General features: G+C 60.7%; 1 protein-coding gene across 1 annotated transcript in view; it reads right to left on the bottom strand.

Moving 5' to 3' along the window:
* Positions 1-3,247: 3,247 nt before the first annotated feature.
* The window catches only part of ADARB2 (adenosine deaminase RNA specific B2 (inactive)), a 317,484-nt gene continuing 297,491 nt past the window's right edge, over positions 3,248-23,240 (bottom strand). Inside the window, exons 8-11 of the mRNA XM_082739778.1 lie at positions 22,624-22,805; positions 9,834-10,012; positions 5,578-8,200; positions 3,248-5,404 (exon numbers count right to left, since the gene is read on the bottom strand). Of these exons, the coding sequence (XP_082595904.1) occupies positions 8,024-8,200; positions 9,834-10,012; positions 22,624-22,805 (538 nt within the window). The 3' untranslated portion in view covers positions 3,248-5,404; positions 5,578-8,023. The remainder of the gene's footprint in view (positions 5,405-5,577; positions 8,201-9,833; positions 10,013-22,623; positions 22,806-23,240) is intronic.

Genomic DNA, 23,240 nt, shown 5'->3' with positions numbered 1-23,240 from the left:
ATGGCTCGTTTTGAGAGAAATGGCAGTGTACCCCCGTATCAAGCACCAGCTGGTGGCGAGGACAGCTGGTCAGCCAGACCGGCCGGGAGGGGTGGTTCCCGCTGTGGGCTCTCCCCACCTCCCCAGGCGTGCTGGCCGCGGGCCGCAGACGCATCCCCCAGGAGGCCGGACCCCCGGAACTGCACGCGCTCTGGGAAGGCTCAGCTGCTTTATTTACGCCCTCATGCCCCGGACGTTCCCGCGTCTGCTCGTGCTGCTCTCCGCACTGTTCCAGCTCGAGACCCGGGGAAGACAGAGCCCGTGCCCTGTGCGCGCACAGAGAGGTGAGCTGTGAGGAACGGGCTGCGGACGTCCTCAGAGGAGGGCCCCAGCCCAGGCTGCAGGCAGCGGCCCTGAGACCCACCCGGTCCGGAGAGAACCCATAGGGTACCGAGTGAGGACCAAGACCCGACTGCTCAAAGGGTTGGAAGTTCAAAGCTGGGCCAAACAGGTCTGGGAGAAAGACAAGTGGATGGGCGTATGGGGTGGACCCGAGGTGACTCTTCTGACCCGTGCCTGCCAGAGAGAGTCCGCTGCAGGCAGACGACCCGGCGGGGGGTTCCAGCCAACCGCTGCCATCAGCACCGCAGGGCCATGCAGTGGGCTCATGGGAAAAGTAGCCACGGTGGGGAAGGTGGGGCTGTGGTGGCCCAGCGTGGGTCCCTCACTGCAAGGCCAGACCAGCTCTGGACCGCTAAGACCGCAGGCCAGCTCTGTCAGCGAGAGCCCAGTGCACCGCCCGCAGCACAACCCCAGCACAGACCAGCCGGAGCTAGTGGCACGTGGGCTCTGTCACAAGCCTGCTTCCCGGGAAAGCGCAGCCTCCGTCCCGACGGGAACTAACCCATAGTCCAGGTGTGGGTTTGCCTTTCGTGCCCGTGGTGCCTTCAACAAACCCCGTCCGGACACGCGGAGCAACCTCACGGGATGGGCCACTCAGGCCGAGGGCCCCCTCTGCCGCCAGTCCCACCACAGACAGACAGCCGGTCAGACAGGGTGGCAAGAGGGACTCTCGCCGACGCAGCTGAGGCACAGGGCGGGCGCCATCCTCCAGGAGCTGGTGGACCCTCGAAGCCAGCGGCCCCTGCATGCGGGTGTGCCCACCCGGCAGAAGGCATGCTTCTGGAGCCAAGCGGGGCAGGGGTGCGCCTGCTCCCGCAGTCCCGCTGGGCTCTCTGAGATTTGTGCTTCTCAACCTGCCACTCGGGGGGACACCCGGCGAGGGGGAACGCGGGTCTCACGGTGGCTGTGGCTACCCGGTCTGCCTGTGGGCCAGCAGGAAAGGGAGCGATCGTGCTGGGGAGGGAAAGGACCCTGACGGCCATGAGGGCTGCAATGGGCAGAGGACGGAGTACCTGTGGCCCCGGGGGGTCCTCTGGGCCTCTCTCGGTGACACCATGCCTCGTGCGGCATAACGGACATGCACAGTGACTGACGCTTCATGAGAGCACGGTGAGCAGGGGCTCGGACCCCTCAGCAGCCAGGGTGGGCAGTCCTGTCCTCTTGCTTGAAGGAGTCTCCATGCTCCATTCTGGCCCCTGTCCTCCCAGAGTCCAAAGAGCGGATTCCTGTGGTTCTGCAAGGCGAGTGCACTTTGTGGGCTTGAGACGCTCTGGAGCGCAGCTGTGTCTGAGTCCCTGGAGGCCCGGCGGCCCCGGGCAGGATGGCTGCCCCGGGCTCTTGCAGCCGTTTTCAAATCCGAGAGGCTGGCGGCTGGGGCAGGCGTTCATCGTCCTCTCCTGCTCTCCTGAGTCCCATTCACGGTCCCTCTTTGTGGGTGACACTCCCTTGGGACAGTGCGTTTCTGTCCCCAGTCAGTCCTGGGGAAGGAGGCTGCGTGAGTCGCCGTGGCGTGGACACCGGTGTGAAGGGTCATGGTTCCGCCCTTGCCTCTGCTCCTCAGACGTCACGCCTCCCGTCACATTTTAAGAAACCGAGTAGCCTTTGGTTGCTTTCCTTGGGAAACATACACTTAGTGTTTCCTGAGACAATACGCCACAAACTCCATGTTTTATAAAAGAATTTCTTACCAAGAAAGAGACATGGCCACAGCAGAGAGCTGCCATCAGGCTGGGGCAGGGGGCCGTTGGCTGGTTTGGAGAATGACTTGGGTGGGCACACGGGATCCTCAGGTTTGGGGAGGTCACTGAGACCCGGACAGCTCATTTCCAAGGCGAGCGGCCCTTCTCTGGCAGGAGTGAGCATGTGCGTTGGGTACCCGCGGGGCGCACCGAGACCAGTGCACGGTCCCTGCCAGCAAACATCCAGGCTCCCAAACTCAGACCACGCAGGACATGTTACTCTCTGACACATTTGTGACTTGTTTGAACCTCCTTACACTCAGGCCTGCTCTTCCTTCCTGGTAACGGTGCCCCCCACTCTCGTCTCTGTTGGGATAACTTTCTGCAAGACTCCCCAGCTCTGACCTGAGGGACGGACTGTGTCAGCGCTGCCCTGGGGGGTCCACAGACCTGAGGTCCGCTGTGCCCTCCTGGGATCGGGCCTTCCCTGCAGTTTGTGGGAAGCGCGGGCGGAGCGAACACCGTGTCGGAAGGACCCTCCCCGCCGCCCTCCAGCCCAAGGGCAGGTGCGATAGGATTTCAGGCCCCAGTGCGTGAGAGGAACATTTTCAAACAAGCAGTGTCGTCTGCAGTCCTGACTAGCCCGTGGGCCCTGGGCCCAGCCCACTGGCCATTCTGCTCCACACCTGGAGGGGCAGTGGAATGTGCAGCCCCTGGAGAGAGATGGGGTTCCCGGATGGACCTTGCACTGCTGAGCCCGTGCAGAGCCCTGCAGGCCTGAGGCTGGACACAGCCCGTGATGGGCCCATGTTTCACATGCTAGTGAAAATGTGGGTGGTGGGGGGCTCAGAACGTCTTCAGTATTTGCAGTACTTTAACCTTCCAAAACACTGGGGCCCTCTGAGTCCCGTGGAGTCCGCCAGCGGTTCCAGAGGCCGGGGCTGACCCTTGTCCCCACCCTCGCGAGTCAGGTTGTCGGTTGATGTGAGAGCTATAAGGGCAGCTCCTCACCGCGCTGAGCTCGCTGATGCACGTGACTGTAGGAGGACGAGGGTTGTAGAGTGGACGTGTGGTTTCTTTGCAGTGGGCGGGCCCTCTGAGAACCCTCCCTACACCCCCTCCACGGCACTCAGAGACCACCCCTCCAGAGCCTTGCCTGATGAAAGATGCCCAGCAGGCCAGGGGAGCACAGTTCTACTCCATGTGTTTATTCACTTAACGGAAACATTCACTTATCAGATATCACTGAAGGGCAATATATAGAATTTGGAGGCAAATTAACATGTAAATTAATACTTTAAGGTTTTGGATTTTTTTTTTTTTACAAATATTACAAATGTACATCCGGTATTGCCTTTCATTCATGCTCTCTATGTACATACCTTTGCTTAAGAATTACTATATATTAAGTTCATTTGCTTAAAAAAATGCTGAAAATTAGCTGAAAACTAACTGGGCACTGCTGGGAAGGTGTGTTTTTTGTTTGTTTTTATGGACGCATCTACTGCAGAGCAGTAGAAACCGGGGCCGGCATGAAACGAGGCCGTGGAATCCCGATCCTTGCATCGGTGTCATCCCTGCGAGTCTGAATGTGCAACACAGAGCCGGGAAAATAACGTATTTCTTTCTTCGGGGGCTCACACGGTCTGTAGTTTCCTGCGGGAATGGTGTTATTCTCGCTTTCTGGAGACCTGGCCATCAGCGTCCCTGGGGTGGGAGCTCACACTAACGGATGTGTTCCAGGAGTCCAGGAAAGGACTCCACTAAGTCCCCCTGGGCTGAAGTCCCAGGAACCTGCGAGGCCAGCGCGGCTGCGCTCAGAGGTACCCGGGCCTGAGACTGATTCTCGGCTACGCCGGGGAATCAAGAGTGTAGGGAGGAGCAGGCACTGACGCGGGAGAGGGAGGCAGGGAGAGGAAGATGAGGGAGACCCCAGAGGCGGCCCTGCTGGGAGGTGAGCAGTGGTGGTGGCGGCTCGTGGGTCTCCTCGCTCCAGGAACTGGGAAGTGCTCCTCTTCTCTGGGCCGCCTCGCCAACACCCTGCGTGTTTTGCATCTGTCTCTGCTTCGACACCCACCCCCTCGCAATCCTTTATCTGATTCAGAATTTGTGGGAGACGTTTGACAGGAACAAGCAAGGTCCCCGCGTTGCCAGCAGAGCCCTTTGAGCAGGACCACGGACAGCGGCACGCTCCCCCAGCTCTGCCTGGGAGGCCCCAGCGCCACCCCAGACAGGCAGGTCTGTCCGAGCCCAGTGCCGCCGGACGGTGGTACTGCCTTTCCTGAAACACAGACCTTTAAATCTGTCCCTCTGTCTGTGAGCTCCACAAGAGCCTGAGCTGGGGCAGCCTTTCCAAACAGTGGCCCTTCTTGTGCTCGGCTGGGTTATGGCTCCGCGGCCCCCACCAGGAGAGGTGGTGGGCCAGCCGGAACAGGGACGCTGGCTTGCTGAGGGCTGGCCGATACTCTGTCAACAGAGGCCGTAGTCCTCACTTCCCTTTGGTCTTTGTTAGGAAGGAGCATTTGTTGTGTTTTGGGTCAGTTAGATGATTCCATTAGAATGGCTTCTCAAAAAACGGTCGCAGACGTTTCCCTAAATTAAAAATGTCTAAGTTTCAAATATCCTTTTAAATTTTTTAAAACAAGATACTATAGACAAATCTTGAAATTTATAATCTAAAAATAGCATTTCATCAAAATACTCTATTCTATACTGGGCATCAATATACCATGTATTTACTGTTTATGGCTCTCCGGACGTGGTAAACACTACACCAAAAAAAAAATCCTCAAAACAGCCGTTTAACTGTATTGATAAGAACAGCTTCCGGTGAAAAGGAAACTATATGAGAAATTACGTGGGAAAAACTCAACCTGACGTTTCTGAGGAACAACAAGACTCACGAAATCAGTAGTGACGTGTAGGTATATACAGACTTCAAGAGACCCACAGGAGGAACAGGAGTTAGAGACCTGCAGATCCTCCCGTGGGCAGAAACCCAAACCAGAGAGACCGTCGATCTAGTCCCTGCGGTGAGACCTCGAGCAAGAACAGGCAGGCAGGCCGCACGGCCGGTGGCTCGCCCCTCAGGCTGCATGCTGCGGAAGGACGCGACTGTGTGGCCTGAGCCAGGCGGGAAGCCTCGGGGGTGATCTCCCCGCTGGGAGTGTGTGCCTCGAGGCAGATGCCAGTGGAGCCAACCTGCTCGGGACTTGAGTGGCGGGGCTGGGTACACACGTAGACGTGGCACAAGACGTGGGAAGTGAAGGACTCGGAGGCACCAGGTGTGAGGCAGCTCAGACGGGCAGGGCGGTGGTCAGGATGGCCTAGACACAAGCAGGCTCCTGCCTCTGCCCTGTGGGTCTTGCCTTTGCTGCCTTAGGGTGCCAGGAGGTGGCCCCAGGGTCATAGGCCCAGGCTTTGCTCTTCTGGGGAAGCCTCCGGTGCCGAGGTATCTGTGGGTGCCTCTCAGGACTCTCACCGCCGCTGAAAATGCAGGGTTGGCCTGGCCTCCAGCCGTGCTGGGTGTTCCTTTGGGCTGTGAAGCAGAGTGAGGCCCTCAGGCTCCCCAACGGCCTCATCTCTGGGCTGGCGCCCCCTGTCCCTCCAGCCACAGCACGTGCCCCAGCAGAGCCCTGCGACCTGGCCTCCTGTGGGTGACCCGGCCCCGCAGTCCTGCCTTCCCTGCCCCTGTGCCTCTCCGTCCTTGCTCCTGGACACGTGGCCCCCGGCCACGCTCGGCCTCTCAACGGCGCTTCCCGCTGGCTTGGGAAGGCCTCTGTCCCGACACAGCTGCTGCGCAGGGCCTTCCCTCTCCTCCGGGTGTCCTGGCCGACCTGACAGATGAGTCCCCACGCTGGCGTCGGTGGCTGTGGCTTTCCCGGGAAGGAGATGGTTCGGTGGAGTGTACGTTTCTCTGGAGGGCCAGCAGCCACTGCTGAGAGGCATCACGGCGTGTCGGGTGTGGGGCAGGTGGTACTGTGCGCGCCCCTGGGGTCGGGTCGTCTGGGTGGGCCCCGTGGTGCCGTGGGTGGATGGGCCCATCTGCCTCTGTCGTGCACGGTGCTGCTAGGCCGTCTCCTCACTCCAGAAGGGGCACGGTTTGGAGCGCAGGGGTAGAAGCGGGGGCTCAGAACGGGAGCTGTTGAGGGTCCCGGCGGCGGTGCTCCGTGCGTCCGTCCTTTCCGGGGTGGGCTCCGGAGAAGGGCGAGGCTGAGTCTCCGCCAGCAGTTTCATCCGCGTTTCATTCCGGTGACATGTCCGACGGCCAGAAGCTAATGTAAACCGGCCACGTGATCCCGAACTAGTTCGTCCCGAACTAAAGATCAATGTGCATCATCTGTTTGCACCAGCATTTCCCATCTTTCATAACTTTGTTTGCGGAAACCGCGTGCTGTGTGCCCATTTTCTTTCCCAAGAGAAGGTGAGTGAGACGCTGAGCCGTGTGACGGCCCGGAGGAGCTGGTCCCTGCAGCGGCACCCCTGCTTGTCCACAGCACATGTCTGCGACTCCTGTGGCCTCCTGCTGGCCTCCTTGTCACATCCGCGATCTCGACGTGATGGGCGGCACACTGCTCCGTTCCTGGGTCTGGGGCCGAGGGGCGGTCCTGCGCTCTGGTCAGGGTGTGCACGCAGGGCTGGCCAGTTGGAAACCCCTCCGGGAAGCCCCTGCCCCAGGATGGGATGCTCTGGAGCCGGGCTGCGTGGCCTAGTGAGTTTCAGGCGTGGCTCTTCTGCGGGGGAATGAGAGGCCTGTCAGTCACATGACAGATGTCCGAGATGAGTTCGTGGTGGTCCACGGGGACAGTTCGAGTGCCCGGACGGACCGACAGCGTGGGAGAGGACGCCTGTCTCTGGCGTGCTCGGCACCCGCTGCGCTCCTGGGGAGGGTGTCCGACGCCGGCTTGGAAGGGGACAGAATCCTGCTTCTTGTGGCTCAGCAGCTGCTGTGTGCGTTTCGGCCCTGCCAGGCGCTGATCCGGGAGCCCGAAGCGTGGACAGCTCGCAGCCGCTCCAGCCCCGGGAAGGGCTGCTGTGGACACTCCCTGGGCTCGCTCTCTGACGCACACTGGCGCTGTCGGAGCGTGGTCTGTGACGTGGTTCCCTTGTTACCTGCTGAGGGGGTGTGCGTGGTCGCTAACCTGGATGCGGCTGCCACAGACGTGGTCAGCGGCCATGGGCATCTGCCGTGGAGCCCGCGCTGGGCCCAGGACGGGTGTGGTGTCTGCAGGGTCTGTGGCACTTGGTCCTGGAGCCCAGGTCCTGCCTGCGTCTCCACTAACTGGGCGCTGCTGGAAGGGTCTTCGTTTCTCTGGTCTGAGTTGAGGGTTCTTCAGTACTGCACGTCTCCAATCCGCTTTGAAGGGAGGTGGAGTGAACACTCAGGTGAACGATGAGGATGGTAGAGCGTCCTGGTGGCATCTTTGGGGAGAGCCCATGGCTTTTCTCTTCATTGTGGCTTATCCTGAAGTATCGTGCCGGCTCGTGCTGCTGAGAACCAGACGCGGTGCTGGGGGTGCGGGACGGGTGGGGCAGACGCGGTACTGGGGTGCGGGGCAGGGAGACAGATTGGGGGCAGATGTGGTACTGGGAGTGTGGGGTCAGGGGGCAGCAAAGACACTGGAGGTGTGGGGGGCAGAGAAGGGGTGTGGGGAGCGGCACCCCAGGCACCGCCGGACCAGCTGCACCTACGACCCTTCAGCCTGAACGGAAACTTTCCTGCGGACACACCAGGAGGAGAGATTGGGCTGTGCCCGGGGCCTTCGGGTCTGGGGGTTGTGGGTCCTGGCAGCGTGGGAGCAGCCACGTGAGAAGCAGCTCCTACTTCGAGTCTAGTTGCCCACGGAGCACTGACCACGCGCGTGCTTCTGGAGTACCAAGGGCGAGTGTGCGGGGAGCCGGTGAGCACGGCCTGCTGCCCCCGCCGTGCGCGTGCTCTGCTCCGGGAGCGCAGCGTCCGGCGCTCAGAGTGTCAGTTGGAACTGGTCCTGCTCGGGCGGCTTCTTCACCCAGGTGCCCAGCCCGGCCTTCTGGAATGCCTTGAACAGCTGCTGTTTGACCGACTGGTAGGTGCACGCCCCCCGCTTGGCCTCACAGTACATGGACGGCGTGTCCCCGTGGCTCGGGATCCGCGTGCTCAGCTGGGGGCGGGAACAAGACAGCGGGTGAGCCCCTCAGACAGCCATGCCGGGGCCTCCGCACAGAACACGGCTCCCGGCCGCCTGCCCTCGGCGCCTGCCGTGAACGGAGAAGCCACACAGCGGACAGGAACGTGTGTGCGGTGTGCCGCAAAGGAGCTTCCTTAGCGGCCCACAGCGACCGTCCTGGGCGCCCCGGTGGGCCGGCTCGTGGTGGTCCCTGCCCAGCATGTGCGTCAGGACGTCACATTACCCACCCTGGGTCTGTCCCGCGTTAGTTACGTGTCCGTCTGACCCCAGTAAAGGGGAGACAGCCCCGGTGGGCGCGTGCCCTCCGGCGGCCCTGACGTGCCACGGACGCGCCGGGGCTGCTTGGCGGGGATGTGAGCAGTGGCCGGCGACAGACGTGCAGCTCGGCCGCTGTTGAACAGGTGTGCTGTGGGGTTTTCTCTTGCGAGAGGGTCTGGGACTGCTGTGGGGTGGGGTTCGGGGGTCGGGGGGATGACTGTGGGCACTAAAGCAGCGTTGTGCAGGTGGGAGACGGGGGCGTTCGAGTTCTCCTGCCGACCAGTCAGGAGACCGGTGGGACGGGCCGTCTCCTCTGTCGGGTTTCTGGGCCGGGACCGGGCCGGGCTCTGAGGCCAGTGTAGGCAGGGATCCCCTGTGGAGAGGCCAGCGGTGCAGGGAGAAGGGCCGGAGGCCTGGATGCCCCCCGCGGGTTCGGCCCGTGTCCTGGAACAAGTGCAAGGGGCCCTTTTGTTTAGGAAGACAGAATCAGTGGTGCTCTCCGACGCGGGTCCCTGCAGTGTGCGGACGAGGGAAGTGTGGACAGTGCCCGGAGTGGGCGGGGAGGCAGCCGAGGCCCTGTGCTCAGGACAGAGCCGGGTCCCGTGGACTCGTGGCAGGCACAGAGGTCATGCAGGTGAAGGGACACACGCACAACGTCCAGGGTCCCCTGAGCTGCAAGCAATGCTCATCTTAAGGGTGGGTGTGTCTGTCCCGTGCTGCGGTTGACAGATGCGCCCCACACCCCTGTTCCTGTTGGGAGCTGTTGCTGGGTAAAGACGGGACAGAGGCACAGCTACTTCTTGGGTTTCTGTGTTCCTGACGCCTATTCATGTCTGTCTTGTTCTGCCCCAGTCTGCTGTGCGTTGGACACGTGCACATCTAGATCTCAGCTTAAACTCCGGAAATGTAGTAACTGTCCCCGTTTATCAAGGAGGAAGCTCAGGAGATGCACGGTCTTTGGGGTCAGGAGAAGAGTTGTGACCTGTGGCCTGGCGTGTGCTCCTGATGTCATTCGGGGAAACCACTCCCCTCCCTCGGTCGCAGCCGGGGGTCAGACCACGGCAGGAGCTTTCTCGGAACTTCCCTTACGGTCCTCTACATGCAGCCGCCCGAGCCCTGTCTGCGAGGCATCGAGGGCCGCGGCCAAGTCCTCGGCTGCTGGCTGGGAGCTCCCCGGGCAGCGGCTCCGTTGCAAGTCAGCGGGGCCCAGGGTGAGGGACACAGCGGGAGTGGCTGGGGGCCATGGGTGCCCCTCGCTCAGACCAGTGTGGGCTTCCTAGGGGCCCCTCCCTGTGCCCACCGGGAGCCGAGGGCGGCGGGGCCGGCCTCCCCCAGAGCGGAGCCCTACCTTTCCGTACAGCCTCGCCCAGCGTGCGGAGAACACGTGCTTGCAGAGCCGCGACGAGCCCCCGCAGCTCCTCCTCCCGGTGGTGCCGTCGATGACCTCCACGTCCGCGTTGCCCATCACCCAGTTCACGCTGAAGTGCGGGGACTTCCCCGGCTGGCGGGCGGCGGCGTGGCTCACTCCTGCCGAGAGAGAAGCCGCAACAGCAGGCGTCAGCATTCCGGCCCCGGCAGGGCCCCCGCCACCGGCCGGCCTGGCTGCCGCGCTGCTGGGAGGCGCCCACACCCCGTTGCCCCTTTTCACACGGGCCTGTGGCTTCTGGGAGGTGATCATGGTACCAGACAGGCCCCGGGGCTTGTAATTTCGGTGAATGCGCGTGGAAAAGCCGAGCGCCCGGGACAGAGAGCGGAGAGCGTGGGCTGAGAACCAAGGGATGTGATCCAGCAGCGGCGGCCGCAGTTTTCAGGCCTTTTCCGAAATGCAAACACGAGGCCCCGTGTTCAGGGGTTATGGAGGATTTCAGGACGACAGCGGAGCTTTAAGTCGATGGCGGGTCTAAGTTTGGTCACTGGGACGGCCCTGGACACTGGACGTCACAGCCCCGGGAGTCCCAGGCTCCTAGCGCAGAGAGAGAAGGGGGCCTTCGGCATCCCTGCTCTGGGCAGCGGCGTCTGACCTCCGCCTGGCCTCCGTCCCGCCTGTAGCCTGTGACATCGGGTCTGATGGGCCCTCACTGGCTTTCGGCCGGGCCGGCCTGCTGCGGCTGCTCTGCCCGCCACCCCAGTGTGACCTCAGGGAAGGCGTGTGAGGCGCGGGTGGGTGGGAGGAAAGGCCCCACGGCGCCGTCGAGCCCGACGTCCTGGTGCAGCTCTGTGCCCGGCCGCCGGGCAGAGGAGTGCCGCGGGCTCTTGTTCTCCTTGGTGACGGTGATGGTGGGGGATAGTTCACAGCCCCAGCCCTCCCCCAGCACCACTGCTCCTCCCACAACCCTCCCTGAGCCAGTGTGTCTGGAGCACCCCTCCTCCTGCCTGCTCCTCCCCACAGAGACACCCCCATGCGCCCTGGGCAAGAGGACGCCGAGGGTCCTCACCGGCGGCTCCCGTGTCGGGAGGGGGCGGCTTTAGTACGTTGTGCCTGTGCCCCCGCTGGCTGTGGGTGTCCCTGGGGGTGCCGGGGTGTTGCAGAGGGCGTGGATGGCCCCTGGGGGCCTGCAGCAGATGTAGGGAGCAACCCTGTGTCGGGGCAGCCCAGCACCCCAGGCCCTCGTGAGGGCAGCCGTCCCGTCAGCACCGAAGGGCAAAGCTACAGACCCGCGGTGTCACCGCCAACTGGGGCCTCCCGCCGTCTGCAAACCCGCCATCCGACGCTGCCACCTGCTCCTGCCACAGCCTGACTCCCGACCGGAATCTCCCGGCGACCTTCTCCCGGTCACGCACGGGCAGGGCCAGGCATCCTGGGCTGATGGCAGCCGGACAGCTTGTGTCCGTTCCTGGAAGCAATTCCCTGCGGCAGCTGCCCATGCCGAGAGGTGGGCAGGGGGACAGTCTGGCACGTTGGCCATGAGACGGCCCTGCTGGGCAGAGGGAGAGTGGCCAAGGTCAGGAGTGACCCGTCACCGAGAGAGGCGGGGGCCTTCCCCAGAGCGGCAGGCAGCCAGGTCCCCCCTCCCGCCCTGCTCCCTCTGCTCTCAGTCCCTCCCTCCCACAGGGGAGGGTCTCCGAGGTCCACGGCACACCTCCCTGGCCCCCTGCATGTCCCCTCTGCTGTGGCAAGTGCCCACTTTGCTGCCGGCTCTCGGCACATGGACGCCTGCTTGGAGAGGCTCGGCTGCAGCCCCGCAGGATGTCCCAGGCGGGTTCTCCGGCTCCGCACATGGACGCAGGTAGGGAGAAAAGGCACTGGCTGGCGGACAGCCTCCCGACCGGGAGTGGGCAGCTGCTGCCCCCCAGCCCCTGACCCACCTTCTCTGGAGCTCGGGTCCCAGATGGCCGGTGTGTGTTGAGGCGGAGAAGTGTGCACCGAGGGAAGTGATTTATGCTGTAAGTCACAGTGTGAGACCCGTTGATCTCCGAGTGTCAGGGCCCAGTCAGTGACCAGGTGCGACGTGAAATGAGATTTTCGGTCCAGCAACGATCTTCACCGAGCCTCGGTGACCGGTGGGAAAGGTGGGGTGCGAGCCACGTTGACTCGGGAACCAGAAGCAGCCCCCATCCTGCCTCGGCACCTGGTTTGCTGTTCCACCCCCCGTTCCTTCCTGGGCTGTCAGCAGCGACACAGCGTTCTGTGGGAGGCCGGCCTTTGTCCCAGGAAGGGATGAGGCCCAGCAGGGGTATGTGCAGAGCCCCTCCGTCGTGGGGGGTGCAGCGCCCCCTTAGATTGGACGGCCCTCTCCCGGGTTCGTTATTAGTGGGCGGCCCCCACCCCTCCTGCTGTCCTGGGTGTGCAGGAAGCAGCCCACGCATGGGGCTCGGGGTCCCTTCTGGGTGGAGCACAGCTGGCATCATGTGTGTGCACTCGAGTGTGTACGTCTGTGGGTTACTGTTTGTCCCTGGGGCTCCAGGGTTAAAGGGGCCCCCTTAGTCTTGTCCTTGGGTGAAGAGTTCCCACAGCACTCGCAGGAACAACGGTTTTCCTCTTCCTCCTTGTTCTCTCTGCTTCTGTCCCTGAATCGACTAGTGAGCCGCGCCTTTGCGTTTACAAAGTCACGCGGGTGGCGATGAGTGACTGCCGCGTTCACACGCAGGGTCGCTGACCCGACCGTGCAGAGCGGTCAGCGCACAAGGCCAGGAGGTCATCTCGCAGGACGTCCCCATCGGCCTAACCCCGCAGGCCAGACGGTGCAGGCGGCCGGCACGGACTCCGTCACTGCGGTCCCGGCGCCGAGCAAGGGGAGCGCCCTCACGATTCACATGCCCACGGGCCAGTCCCGCGGCCCGTTCTCGGAGGGAGAGACGGGCAGGCCTGGGCGCGCGGGAAGCTCCGGCTGCCCGTGTCCGTTGGCCCGCACCTCGGGGTGGCGCTCCTGCTCTGTCCCTGCCCCGCCCCACACGCCCGGATCGGCCTTCAGCGGGCTGTTGGAACGCTTCGCTGGGGTCCTTCCAGGCTTGTCCGTCTGTCTTCTGCTCCCTCGGTTTGGCCCCGGGAGACACTTGTTTCTGCGGAGCCGCGTGCGCACATCTGAGGAAGCTCCTTCGTCGTGTCCTGACTCGTAACTGAGACCCGCCACGCGGGAGCCAAGCCAGGCCTGGTGGCGGGGGGAGGGGCTTGTGCGTCTCGGCTCCGGGTTGAAGACAAGGTGCTTGGCACTCCGGGGAGTTGCCTTCTCTTCCCGGGAAGCCACCTCTGGCCTGCATCGACTTCGCTTCGTTGGCTGGATGCTGTCCATGGAAGGGAGGCATCAGTTCCCGGGATCGTCCCTCTGGAAGCAGATGTGGAAACCAAGCCTCAAGTTCCAGTGCAGGTGCAGAGGCTACTTAGAGTCCGAGACGTCACCTGCTGCCGCCCGCTTGCCTCGTCCTCCTTGAGACGGCAGCACCCGGCACGTTACACAGACCCACGCGCAAACACAGAGTTACCTTCTCGCCCCGAGTCCGCAGCCTCACATACCTCCAGGGGCCGACTGGAAATCTCCGTCCAGAGGAAGACGGGGGCACGTCACCGTCCGCCCCGTCCTCGTCCCGGTTCAGGGAAGAGCTGCACGTTCCGAACGCGGAAAGCACAGGCCTGTGTCTGCTGTGCCCCAGGAGGGGAGGAAGGTCATCTTGAGAAATAAACCCTGGGAAGACTCAGCCCTGTGTACCAGCGACCTTGGTTCAAGGTCACAGGGTCTGTTGGCGGCACAGACATTGGACTCGTCGTAATTCTCACCGGGAGCACCTGAGCCCGAGTCTGCAAACCTGCACCTTGACATCCAGGAACGGAACGCGTCCCAGTCACGCCAGCCGGCGTGGGTCCCGGGACGCCCGCCCTCGCTGGGTGGTGATGGAGGCCCAGGGTTGCACTTTTTAGTGCGGTTCCTGTCCATGCAGACGTTGTGCTGTGACACAGGAGCCCGGTGTTCGTCTCCTGGGGCCGCTGCAGTGGAGCGTGAACACAGTCGCCGGTTTACAGAAAATCAGAGTCGACTCCCTGCTCGCTCTGGAGGCTTGTAGGGCAGGTGTTGGCAGGGCTGCGCACTCCTCCATCCTCCGGCCCCAGAGGCCCCACTGTTCCTGGCGTGGAGATGCGTCACTTCCACCTCTGCCCGTCTTCACGTGGCTTCTGCACCTTCTCTTTCCCGCCATCAGCCTCTCTCTTCCACAGATGTGTGTGGGGGGTGTGGGACCCACAGGGCATAGTTCAGGACACCCTCTTTATTTCAGTATCCTTAACTTAATTACATTGATAGGGACCCTTTTTCCAAATACGGTGATTTGCATGTTTCAGGGATTAAGATTTGGTGTCTTGGGCGGCCAGTAGTCTGCCTACACCAGCGTTATTAGTCGTGAGTTTGGAGCTGGCCTCTGAAGCCCGCGTGCTGACCTCTGGCACCACAGTTGGTGGGTGGGGGTTCCCACGGGCCACAGCCATGTACGTGGACATCTCTTCTAGGCCCCTGGCTGGGGAGGGAAGCCTAGCGTGGCTCTGTTTCAGGGATGGTGTGGTTGGCCTCTGTCGGGGAAGATCTCGGTTTGGAAACTTGTTGACAAAGCCCAGGATGGGATGAGAGAAAAGGTGTCCCTGAAAGGTGGTGTGGCCAGGCTCGGACCAGACCCATGGCCACTCTCACTCAGTGATACTGCAGTACTTGTTCCCACCATCTGGAAGGAAGCCCGATCTTCCCAAAGCCCTTCCCCATCAGACCCATCGCTGATAAGGTCTGTGTAGCTCGTCTGTGTGCCACAGCCCACGTGGTCATTTATCATCTTTGCGGTGTTCTAGACACGGCTGGTGTCTCAGAGCGGACGTGTGGGAGACCGAGGTCTGCGCCCACACGGACACGTGCACTCGGGAGACCAAGGTCTGCGCCAGCACGGACACGTGCACTCGGGAGACCGAGGTCTGCGCCAGCACGGACACGTGTACTCGGGAGACCGAGGTCTGCGCCAGCACGGACACAGGTACTCTGCTGTTCTGACACACAAGAGTGTCTCCGTGAAGATCGTCCGATGTTTGATTTAGTGACGTAGCGATTGACACGATTGTGTGACTATGGTGAACCTGAAGTAGGTCTTTCCCAACTTCGAGGAGGTACTGCACCTGCTAACGGGGCTGCCATCGCCTTCCCGCTGTGCCATTACTGCCACGGCTGCCACCACGGCCACCGCCACCACCATGACCGTTAGGAGCACTCCCACCTGCGGTGCTTCTGTGCCAGACTGGCCATGTTCGCACGGCTCCCGTCACCGCGAGTCCCACCGCCACGCCACCCCGACTGGCAGGACAATAGGCCTCGTTTCGCAAAAACCCGCATGCACCTCTTTTTAAAGAGCAGTGTCTAACACCTTGTAACATTTCTTTAGATTGCTGGTGGGCCTGAAGTATTCACAATTTAATTCAGTTTCTCCAAATTAAGGCTGCACAGGACATTCAGGAACATGATTTTTATAGGGAGTGAGTCAAGTTTGTATCTCAGGGCAACACTGCATTTGATGGTGAGAAATGGACAATTCAATACTGAGTCGTACGGCGGTGCGGATGAGGCCGCTGTGTGTTCTGTGTGTGCCACACAGCACTTGTGTTGTCCCTCTCACACACACACACACCACACATGTACACACATCACATACGCACACACATCACACATGTACACACACGCCCACACATTGCACACACGTATCACGCACGTGCATGTCACATGCACACCACACGTGCACACCACACACATCACATACTTGTACCATCACACACATGCACACGCACGCACACACACCACACGTGGACACACACCACACACATGTACACGTGAACACACACATGCACACACATTGCACATACATCACACACACACACCACACACAGCTCTGCTGGAAGCGGAGCTAGGGCTATTTTAGCATGGACTTGCAGATTTGGAGTAGCTAACGTAACTCGGCTGTATTAATGTCGTTTTATTCATTTTCATTAGCACGAGCATCATTATAATTGACAGTAATTCTGTAGCTGTTGTCTTCATAGAGCACAGTTCAGGGTGGCTGTGTGACGTGTGCTGCAGTCTGGAGATGGTGTGTGAGGACGGGCTCAGGTCTTTCTGCCGTGAGATGCTTGTTGGGGTTCTGTGGGTCCCTGCAAGCTGGGGGCACACGGTGGGGAAGACGGGGCTGAGGCAGCCACCCCACCTCATCTGCCCGGTTGGCGGGGAGTTGGCTGCCGTGGCTGAGAGCTGGTGTCGAGGGCGTGTGTGTGTGCCGTGTGAGGGAAGGCGCTGGGGCACCTGCTTGGGGGGCTGGAGTTGCCTCCTGTAAAGACAGTTTGCCCCACTGATTTTCAGGGACTTCCTTCCTGGAGTCAGTAGGAACGCAGCCTTATCTGTGCATGTAAGTGACAGCAGTTTAAAATGCATGGGCTCACGGGACAACGCTGAAAGCGGCGAAATTTCCTCTGTGGCAGGGAAGAATTTGAATATTTCATTTTATAACCTGATAGTGAAATGGTTCTTGGTCCCTGTAAAGCTTGTTGTTACTTGGAAAGACGTGGGACGGGGGACTTCGGCAGAATGTGGTCCTCACGCATTAGTGGCTCCGTCTATCTGGGGCTACGTTCCTTATGCCCCAAGAGCACTGTTAATGTCCCCTTCAGTGCGCGTCTGCTGGGTTTGCATTAGCTCTGCTTCTGTCTGCCTGGACGGTTGTCTTGCCCTCATTTTAATTGGTTAGTTTTTATTTTTAAAAAATGTTTATTCATGATTTTAGAGAGAGTGTGTGCACGCGCACAAGAGGGGGAGGGGCGGGAGGGAGCTCCCCGGCAGGCTCTGCGCCCAGCGTGGAGCCCAACACGGGGCTTGATCCCAGCACCCTGAGAGCACGGCCTGAGCCGAAATCGAAAGTCGGACGCTCAGCCGGCTGAGCCGCCCTGGCGCCCCTTGCCCCGCTTGTAAAGGCTGCGTCTCCTGGGTCACGGACTTCAGGTGGCGACGAGCTCGCAGCTGGCATCTCAGAGACACGGCTTTATTGTTTCCAGTCGTCTGAGAGTCGCTGGTGAGTCTGATTTGGACCCTTGGGAGCTGACCTGTTAGTTCCTGATGCCTTTTAGGGTTTTTTCTGTCTTCTTGTCTGGTGACCACTTTCTTGCTGGGAGGACGATTGAAGAACTTCTCGGGCCACGTGGTGCCCCTTAGAGGTGACGACTAGTAACTCTGGTACCTCCTTCCCCACCGCGCCCGCCGCGCTCCTTCTGCTTCCAGGGCACGTTGTAGCTCGGGTCTCCGACCTTCTCGCTGCGTCTCTGGCCTCCCCGTGGGATGCTTACTTTCACGCATCCTCCTGGCTGGGCTGTGGTGCCCAGCTGCTTCGTCAGATATGAGCCGGACGTCGCTGGGAGGTGCCTTCAGCTGTGATGGACGATTCCGTCAGTGGCGTGGAGCAGAGAGGTGACCCTCCACCAGCAGGGGCCTCGTGCGGTCAGTTGGCGGCTTCAGGGGCCTCGTGCGGTCAGTTGACGGCTTCAGGGGCCTCGTGCGGTCAGTTGACGGCTTCAGGGGCCTCGTGCGGTCAGTTGACGGCTTCAGGGGCCGAGACCACAGCTGCCAGAGAGGAGGGGGCTCTGCTTCCAGACTCGCCCCGGGCACGACGGTGCCATCGTCTCCTGCCGACGGCAGACCGGTTGCCCCTGCACGCGTGCGAGCCACGTGCTTCAGCCCATCTCCTTCCTGTGAGAGGGGCGACTCTCCCGTGTGGGTCTGTTCACCGGAGGACCGCGGCTCATCCCCCCAGGCGCCCCATTTTCAGCTGTGTTGAATGTGCAACAAACCCTGTCCTCTGTGGGGCGCCTGGGGGCTCCGTCGGTGAAGCCTCTGCCTTCGGCTCAGGTCATGATCCCGGGGTCCTGGGATGGAGCCCCACGTGGGGCGCCCTGCTCCGCGAGGAGCCTGCTTCTCCCTCTGCCTCTGCTGCTCCCCCTGCTTGTGCACGTGCTCTCTCTCTCTCTGTCAAATCAATAAAAATAAAAATAAAATCTTAAAGAAATAAGCCTATTCTCAGTCACACGAATTGTTTCATTTTCCTCTGCAATTCCTACTTGGCTCCGTCCTTCCTTCCTTACACTTCCGTCTCTCCCCCGCGTTTTCCCTGGGGGTTTTTCAGTCTCTGTTCCCGTGGTGAGCAAGGTTGCGTAACGTCTGTGTCCCGCAATGGTGCTCGCCGCCGCCATGGGTCTTCTGCACCGGGTGTCTGCAGGGGTCTGTTAACGCGGCCTCCTCTCGGCCTGTGCCTGCTTGGTTTTTGCCGTGTTTCCAAAGCTTTTGTAGCGTCATCTCAATCCAGCACTTAGTAGGATCGTCTCCATGTGAATCTGGGAACGAAGACCGCTTCGGGCTGCTCTGAGAACCCTCAGGGCCTGCTTATGCAGGGTTCAGACTGGGCCCTAACCGAGTCCCCGTGCGGCAGCCGCAGCTGACTCCGTGCTGAAGCCCGCAGGCTCTCCCCACGTTCCGGCGCCCTCCTGGCTCCCGCCTGCTCCTGCCCATGCTGTCCTTCCCTCTTCCGGCAGGACTTGGCCCTGACAGCCAAAGCTTGCGTGTGGTCCCTTCTGCGCTTTATTTTTCTACAAAGCATTTTCATTTTGTCTGTGGGTCAGCCTTCCCCACGGGGTTTCGAGCATGCTGTTCGCGGCTCTCTTCCCCGTGCGTAATGGCCCAGGCACGTCGTCAGCAATCCACGCACATTTGCTGAGTGATTAAATAAGTGCAGGGATTGTGTTGACCAACTCAGTGTTTGGACAAATGAAATGTGTGGACGATGAAAGTATTTTCCCTAAATGGTAAAAATTTCAAGAGCAAATTGATGAAGACTGGTGTTCAAATGCTTTTTTGCAACAGTTCCTTAAAATCATGATAGAAATTAAGTGTAACTTAACTAATATACAAGTATTTTTGAAAGAACTCTTTGGAAAACTAAAAAGGTTTTTCTATAATTTTAAATTGACCATAAACTACATGTCATCTAATTTGCATAGGGAAATCAGTGCTAATCTATGGAAATGTCTTATTAAATATTTCTCTCTTGAATCTAGCATTTTGATCTTCATGCAGAGATATTAGGATTGTCTTTAGATTATTCCAGCAAGATTTATAATGATTTTTTTCTACCAAAAATTCCTTCAAGGGCACAAGAGATTAATTTCCACTTCTAACAACTCCAAGACGAAGGAGCTGCTCGGATGCATTTTTAAGCTCGTGTGTTTTATCCTAAACATTTATGAAAAATTTATAGGTTACTCTGTAACAAACCTGTGCTTATTTTATTTTTATTTTTTTAAAAAGATTTTATTTCTTTTTCGAGAGAGATATAATGAGAAAGAGCATAAGCATGGCAGTGAGGGCAGAGGGGGAGAGAGAAGCAGGCTCCCCGCCGAGCAGAGAGCCTGATGCGGGGCTCGATCCCAGGACCCTGAGATCATGACCTGAGCCGAAGGCAGAGGCTTAATGGACCGAGCCCCCCAGGCCTCTCCGTTCTCATTTTAATATAAAAATCACGCTGCATTAGTTACCAGCTGCATAAAAACAATCTTTGCTACCACCCCACTGGGTGGTTTTGCTGGATGCCATTAGTGATCATCAACCTCAGGAATTTCTCCTGAATTCGGGCGGCTTGGCTCCGTCTCGGGCTCTGCAGTTCACTGTGACAGGACTTGGAGACGGGAACTCACAGAAACGTGGGCACACGCGGCGACAGGCCACCTCCTCCATCCCATGCACCACCCCTCCCGGAGGGTCTCGAGTGTAGTGGGAGGTGTCGGGTGGGGTTTGCGGACCGCTGCTGGCGGACGTTTCGGTGAACCATTGCTTGAGGCACATGGAGTGTGACGAGGCTCTGACCCCCCAGCAGCCCGTTCCTACTCCTTCGGGAAGATGCGTGCCGGGGCGGAGGCAGCCGGTGCTCTGCTGGTCACCGTCCCGTAGTTCCCATCACGTGCACGCCACCAGGGGCCGGGACAGCTCAGGGCCGGGACACGGATCCCCTGGGTTCGGCTCTTGGCTTCTGTGTTCGTCGCCGGATCTTGCCATGGGCAGCGAAGTTGTGTCTTCGGTGCGGCGACAACTGCTCGACGGAGCACCCGTGCACGCCACGTGCCGCCGGCGGGAACAGAGCTTGCGCCCCCCACATCTCTCCTTGTCCTGGTGCGGAAACAGGAGACTTATCTCGAGGCTGGACGTGCAGACGAACCACCCTGTGCCCAGCACGACAGCCTCGAAGTCACTTTCTACGTCACGTAATGTTTTCCTCAAAAGACGAGTATTCCGGGCCTGCGTTCTTACGAATTCTCACCATCGCCTCGTCCTCCTCGTGTCGCGTGTGGGATTGAATGTGCCGAGAAAGACCGGAGGCGAGTCCCTTTAGGGGAGCCGCGCTCCTCCGGTGACATGGGGCGCCGAAGGGTCGGGGCGCGGCTGCCAGGGTGTGGTGTCCATCCTCACAGTCTTCCCAGAGGGCTTGCAGACCCTCCGGCGGACATCAGTGCGCACTCCGCCCCGTGTCCATGGGGGACCCTTCTCACCTCTGCTGCTTCCTGTGGCCCCGGAGCCGGCGGGGCCCCCGCTCGGTGGCGAGGCTGGTTCCGCGAGCACGCGGGCTGCACCTTCTCAGGTGGTTCTGCAAACGGACCTCGAGGGAGTCTCCAGACAGCGCTCACGGGCGTGTGTGAACGTGCTCCTCGTTACCCTCCTTACGCGCCATCGCGCTGTCTCCCTTGTGTGCGAAAGATCCGACGGTTTCCTTCCTGCATCCGCACGACTGCTGTCTGAGGGCCCCCGAGGGCCGAGCAGTCGCTGCTGCCGAGAGCGTGCGGTGGGGGGGACGCCGTGGCTTCGGGTCATTGGCATCTCTCCAGCGACGAAAGCTCTGTTGTCAGTGTGGGCCAAAGTGTCCAGTCAGGTGGTCCTGGCTGTAGGTAGGGCTGAGTGTCCCCTGAGGCAGGGACGGGGGTTCACACGGGGGCTTGGCTTTTAGCTGTGCCGCTCAACGACTTCAGGGACCTGAATTCCTCTAGTGGAGCTTTTTTTTTTTTAAACTTTAAATTCACTGCTTTTCGCTTGTAATTCAGAATTCCTGTTTTTATTTGTGTTCACGTCTTCCCAGTTGAACACATGACTTTGGAACAGCTTTGCTGGAAGCGATGGCCAGGCAGGCGTGCGTGGGGCCCGGGGACCGAATGGCAGCAGCCCCTTGTGGGACAGGTGCCTCCTTGGAGCCCACGGGGTCCCTGCGGGTTTGCTGTGGAGACTGAAGGAGGTCTCTGGGGTCTGTGGGGGCCCAAGCTGGGGACATCCATCCGCACGGACCGACTGGGACGTTGGGGTCCGCTCCAGGCTTGCGCCAGCTGCCGAGCCATAAGAAGGGAGTGTTCTTGGGGTGCCCGGGGTCAGTCAGTAAAGCATCTGCCCTTGGCTCAGGTCATGGTCTCAGGGTCCTGGGATCGAGCCCCGCATCGGCCTCCCTGCTCGGAGGAGAGCCTGCTTCCCCCTCACCCGCTCTCCTGCGTCTTCTCTCTCACTGTGTCTCTCAAATAAATAAAATCGTTTTAAAATGTAGTATTCTTTGCCATTTTGAGAAAAAAAAAAAAGGAAAATGGAAGAGGTTGAAACTGACCTAAAGTAATATTTTATCAGAATCCCTAGCACGACCAACTGTTTAGAAAGTAAATGTGATCGTATACTTAGAGTTTGAGGCGAGTTTGTGTGGCTCCTGACGCCTGACGGCTGGTGGAGTCCCAGGGCCTCAGCTGGGGCCTGTCCCGCGCCGCCCGGACGCCGCCGCCCCTTCTCAGCTGGTGTCATTCTGCGTGGTGGCTCCGCGGGAGTGACGGTGCGGACCCCCGGTCCGTGGTGCTGCAGGCCAGGGACGTGGCGCGCCGAGACGACTTAGCCGCATCCTCGAGCCGAGTTCCGGTCCCTGCTGCACGCGCGGTTTCCTCCGGCCTCTGGCGAGGCTGGTTCTCAGGCACCGGGAGAGCATCTGTGACTGTGAGGTGGACAGCGGCGGCCGCCATCGCGGTCCCCTCCGGAACGCCGAGTCCGTGTGAACGCGATGGGCTCCACAGTGCTCGCCGGCCGTGGGACGCGACCCTCCCGCCAGCTGTGTGCTGGGCGGCCGGGGTTGGCCGTCCCCGTCTTGCAGCGGGGACCCTGAGGCTCCGGGGGTCCGGGGCTGCGCACATGGCCAGTGCGGGAGGCTACGGGCGGGCCGGCTTCGTGCCTGCGTGTGTCCGTGCTGCTCCCGACATGTGGCTCCTGGACGCCTCGTGTGAGGATGGCACTGGGGCCGCGAGCCCTGCAAATCCCCGCTTCCAACCCCCTGCCCTCTGTCAGAGACGCCTCCCGCGAGCGAAGCCGGTCGGGTAAGTCATCCTGGTGGACACGCGTGGGGCGGTGACACCATGATGTGGTCGAGGGTGTGTCCCCGTCTGCTCCCCCCTCCCAGGGCCCGGTCCTCCGTTCGGGAGGCACGGCAGCCCCCCTTACAGGCTTATGTTCCTGCCCTTTCGCTGGCTACGTCCTAAGTAGCCGGTGGCCGACCCGGTAACAGCGGCCTGAGTTAGGACACGTGGGGCCGGCCGGCGGGAGGGCACGAGTCCCGTGTCTATGGGGACAGGGCTTTCTTACCGCTGAGGAGGGGCCGGTTGTGCCGGTAGGAGGTGGGCAGCTGGCCGACGTCCTCGGTGCGGTGGCTCATGACCCGGGAGAGGTGACCCGTGTGGCGCAGGCTGCCCACAATGATGCTGTGCAGGTACACGGGCTCGATGAAGTGGCAGAGCAGCGCACCCTGCAGGCCCAGCACGTTCCACCTGCGGGGAGAGGGCGTCAGCGTGGGCACCGGGGCGGCGGGGCCCCTCCTTCCCCACCTGCGGGGCTGGCTGAGTGCTCCCCACCCCGCCTGCCCGCCCCTCCCCCCGCCGGCCTGTCCCTCCCCCTGCTGGCCTGCCGCACCCCGCCTGCCCTCCCCCCACATGATCCTGGTGCCCCGTCCAGGCTGAGGCCGGAGGTCCTGTGGCCGCGCCTGACCCAGTAGAGTGGTCGGGGCTGCTCTTGGCCACGCACGCGGCTGGCGGGGCTCTGGCTTTGATCACGACGCAAGTTGTTAGACGGCAGGGAAGCCCTACATCCTCTGAGCGACTCGAAACTTAAAAAAAAAAAAAAAAAAGACATTCTGTCCCCAAAGCGAATCTGAATTGTTCGTGAGGTTAGCGGGCGGATACCAGAAATGGAGTTTATTTATTTCC

Source organism: Mustela nivalis (genome assembly GCF_964662115.1).
Source record: "Mustela nivalis genome assembly, chromosome: 7".
Lineage (NCBI taxonomy): Eukaryota > Metazoa > Chordata > Mammalia > Carnivora > Mustelidae > Mustela > Mustela nivalis.
Note: the sequence above shows the minus strand (reverse complement) of the source record. Positions and strands in the feature narration are given on the sequence as shown.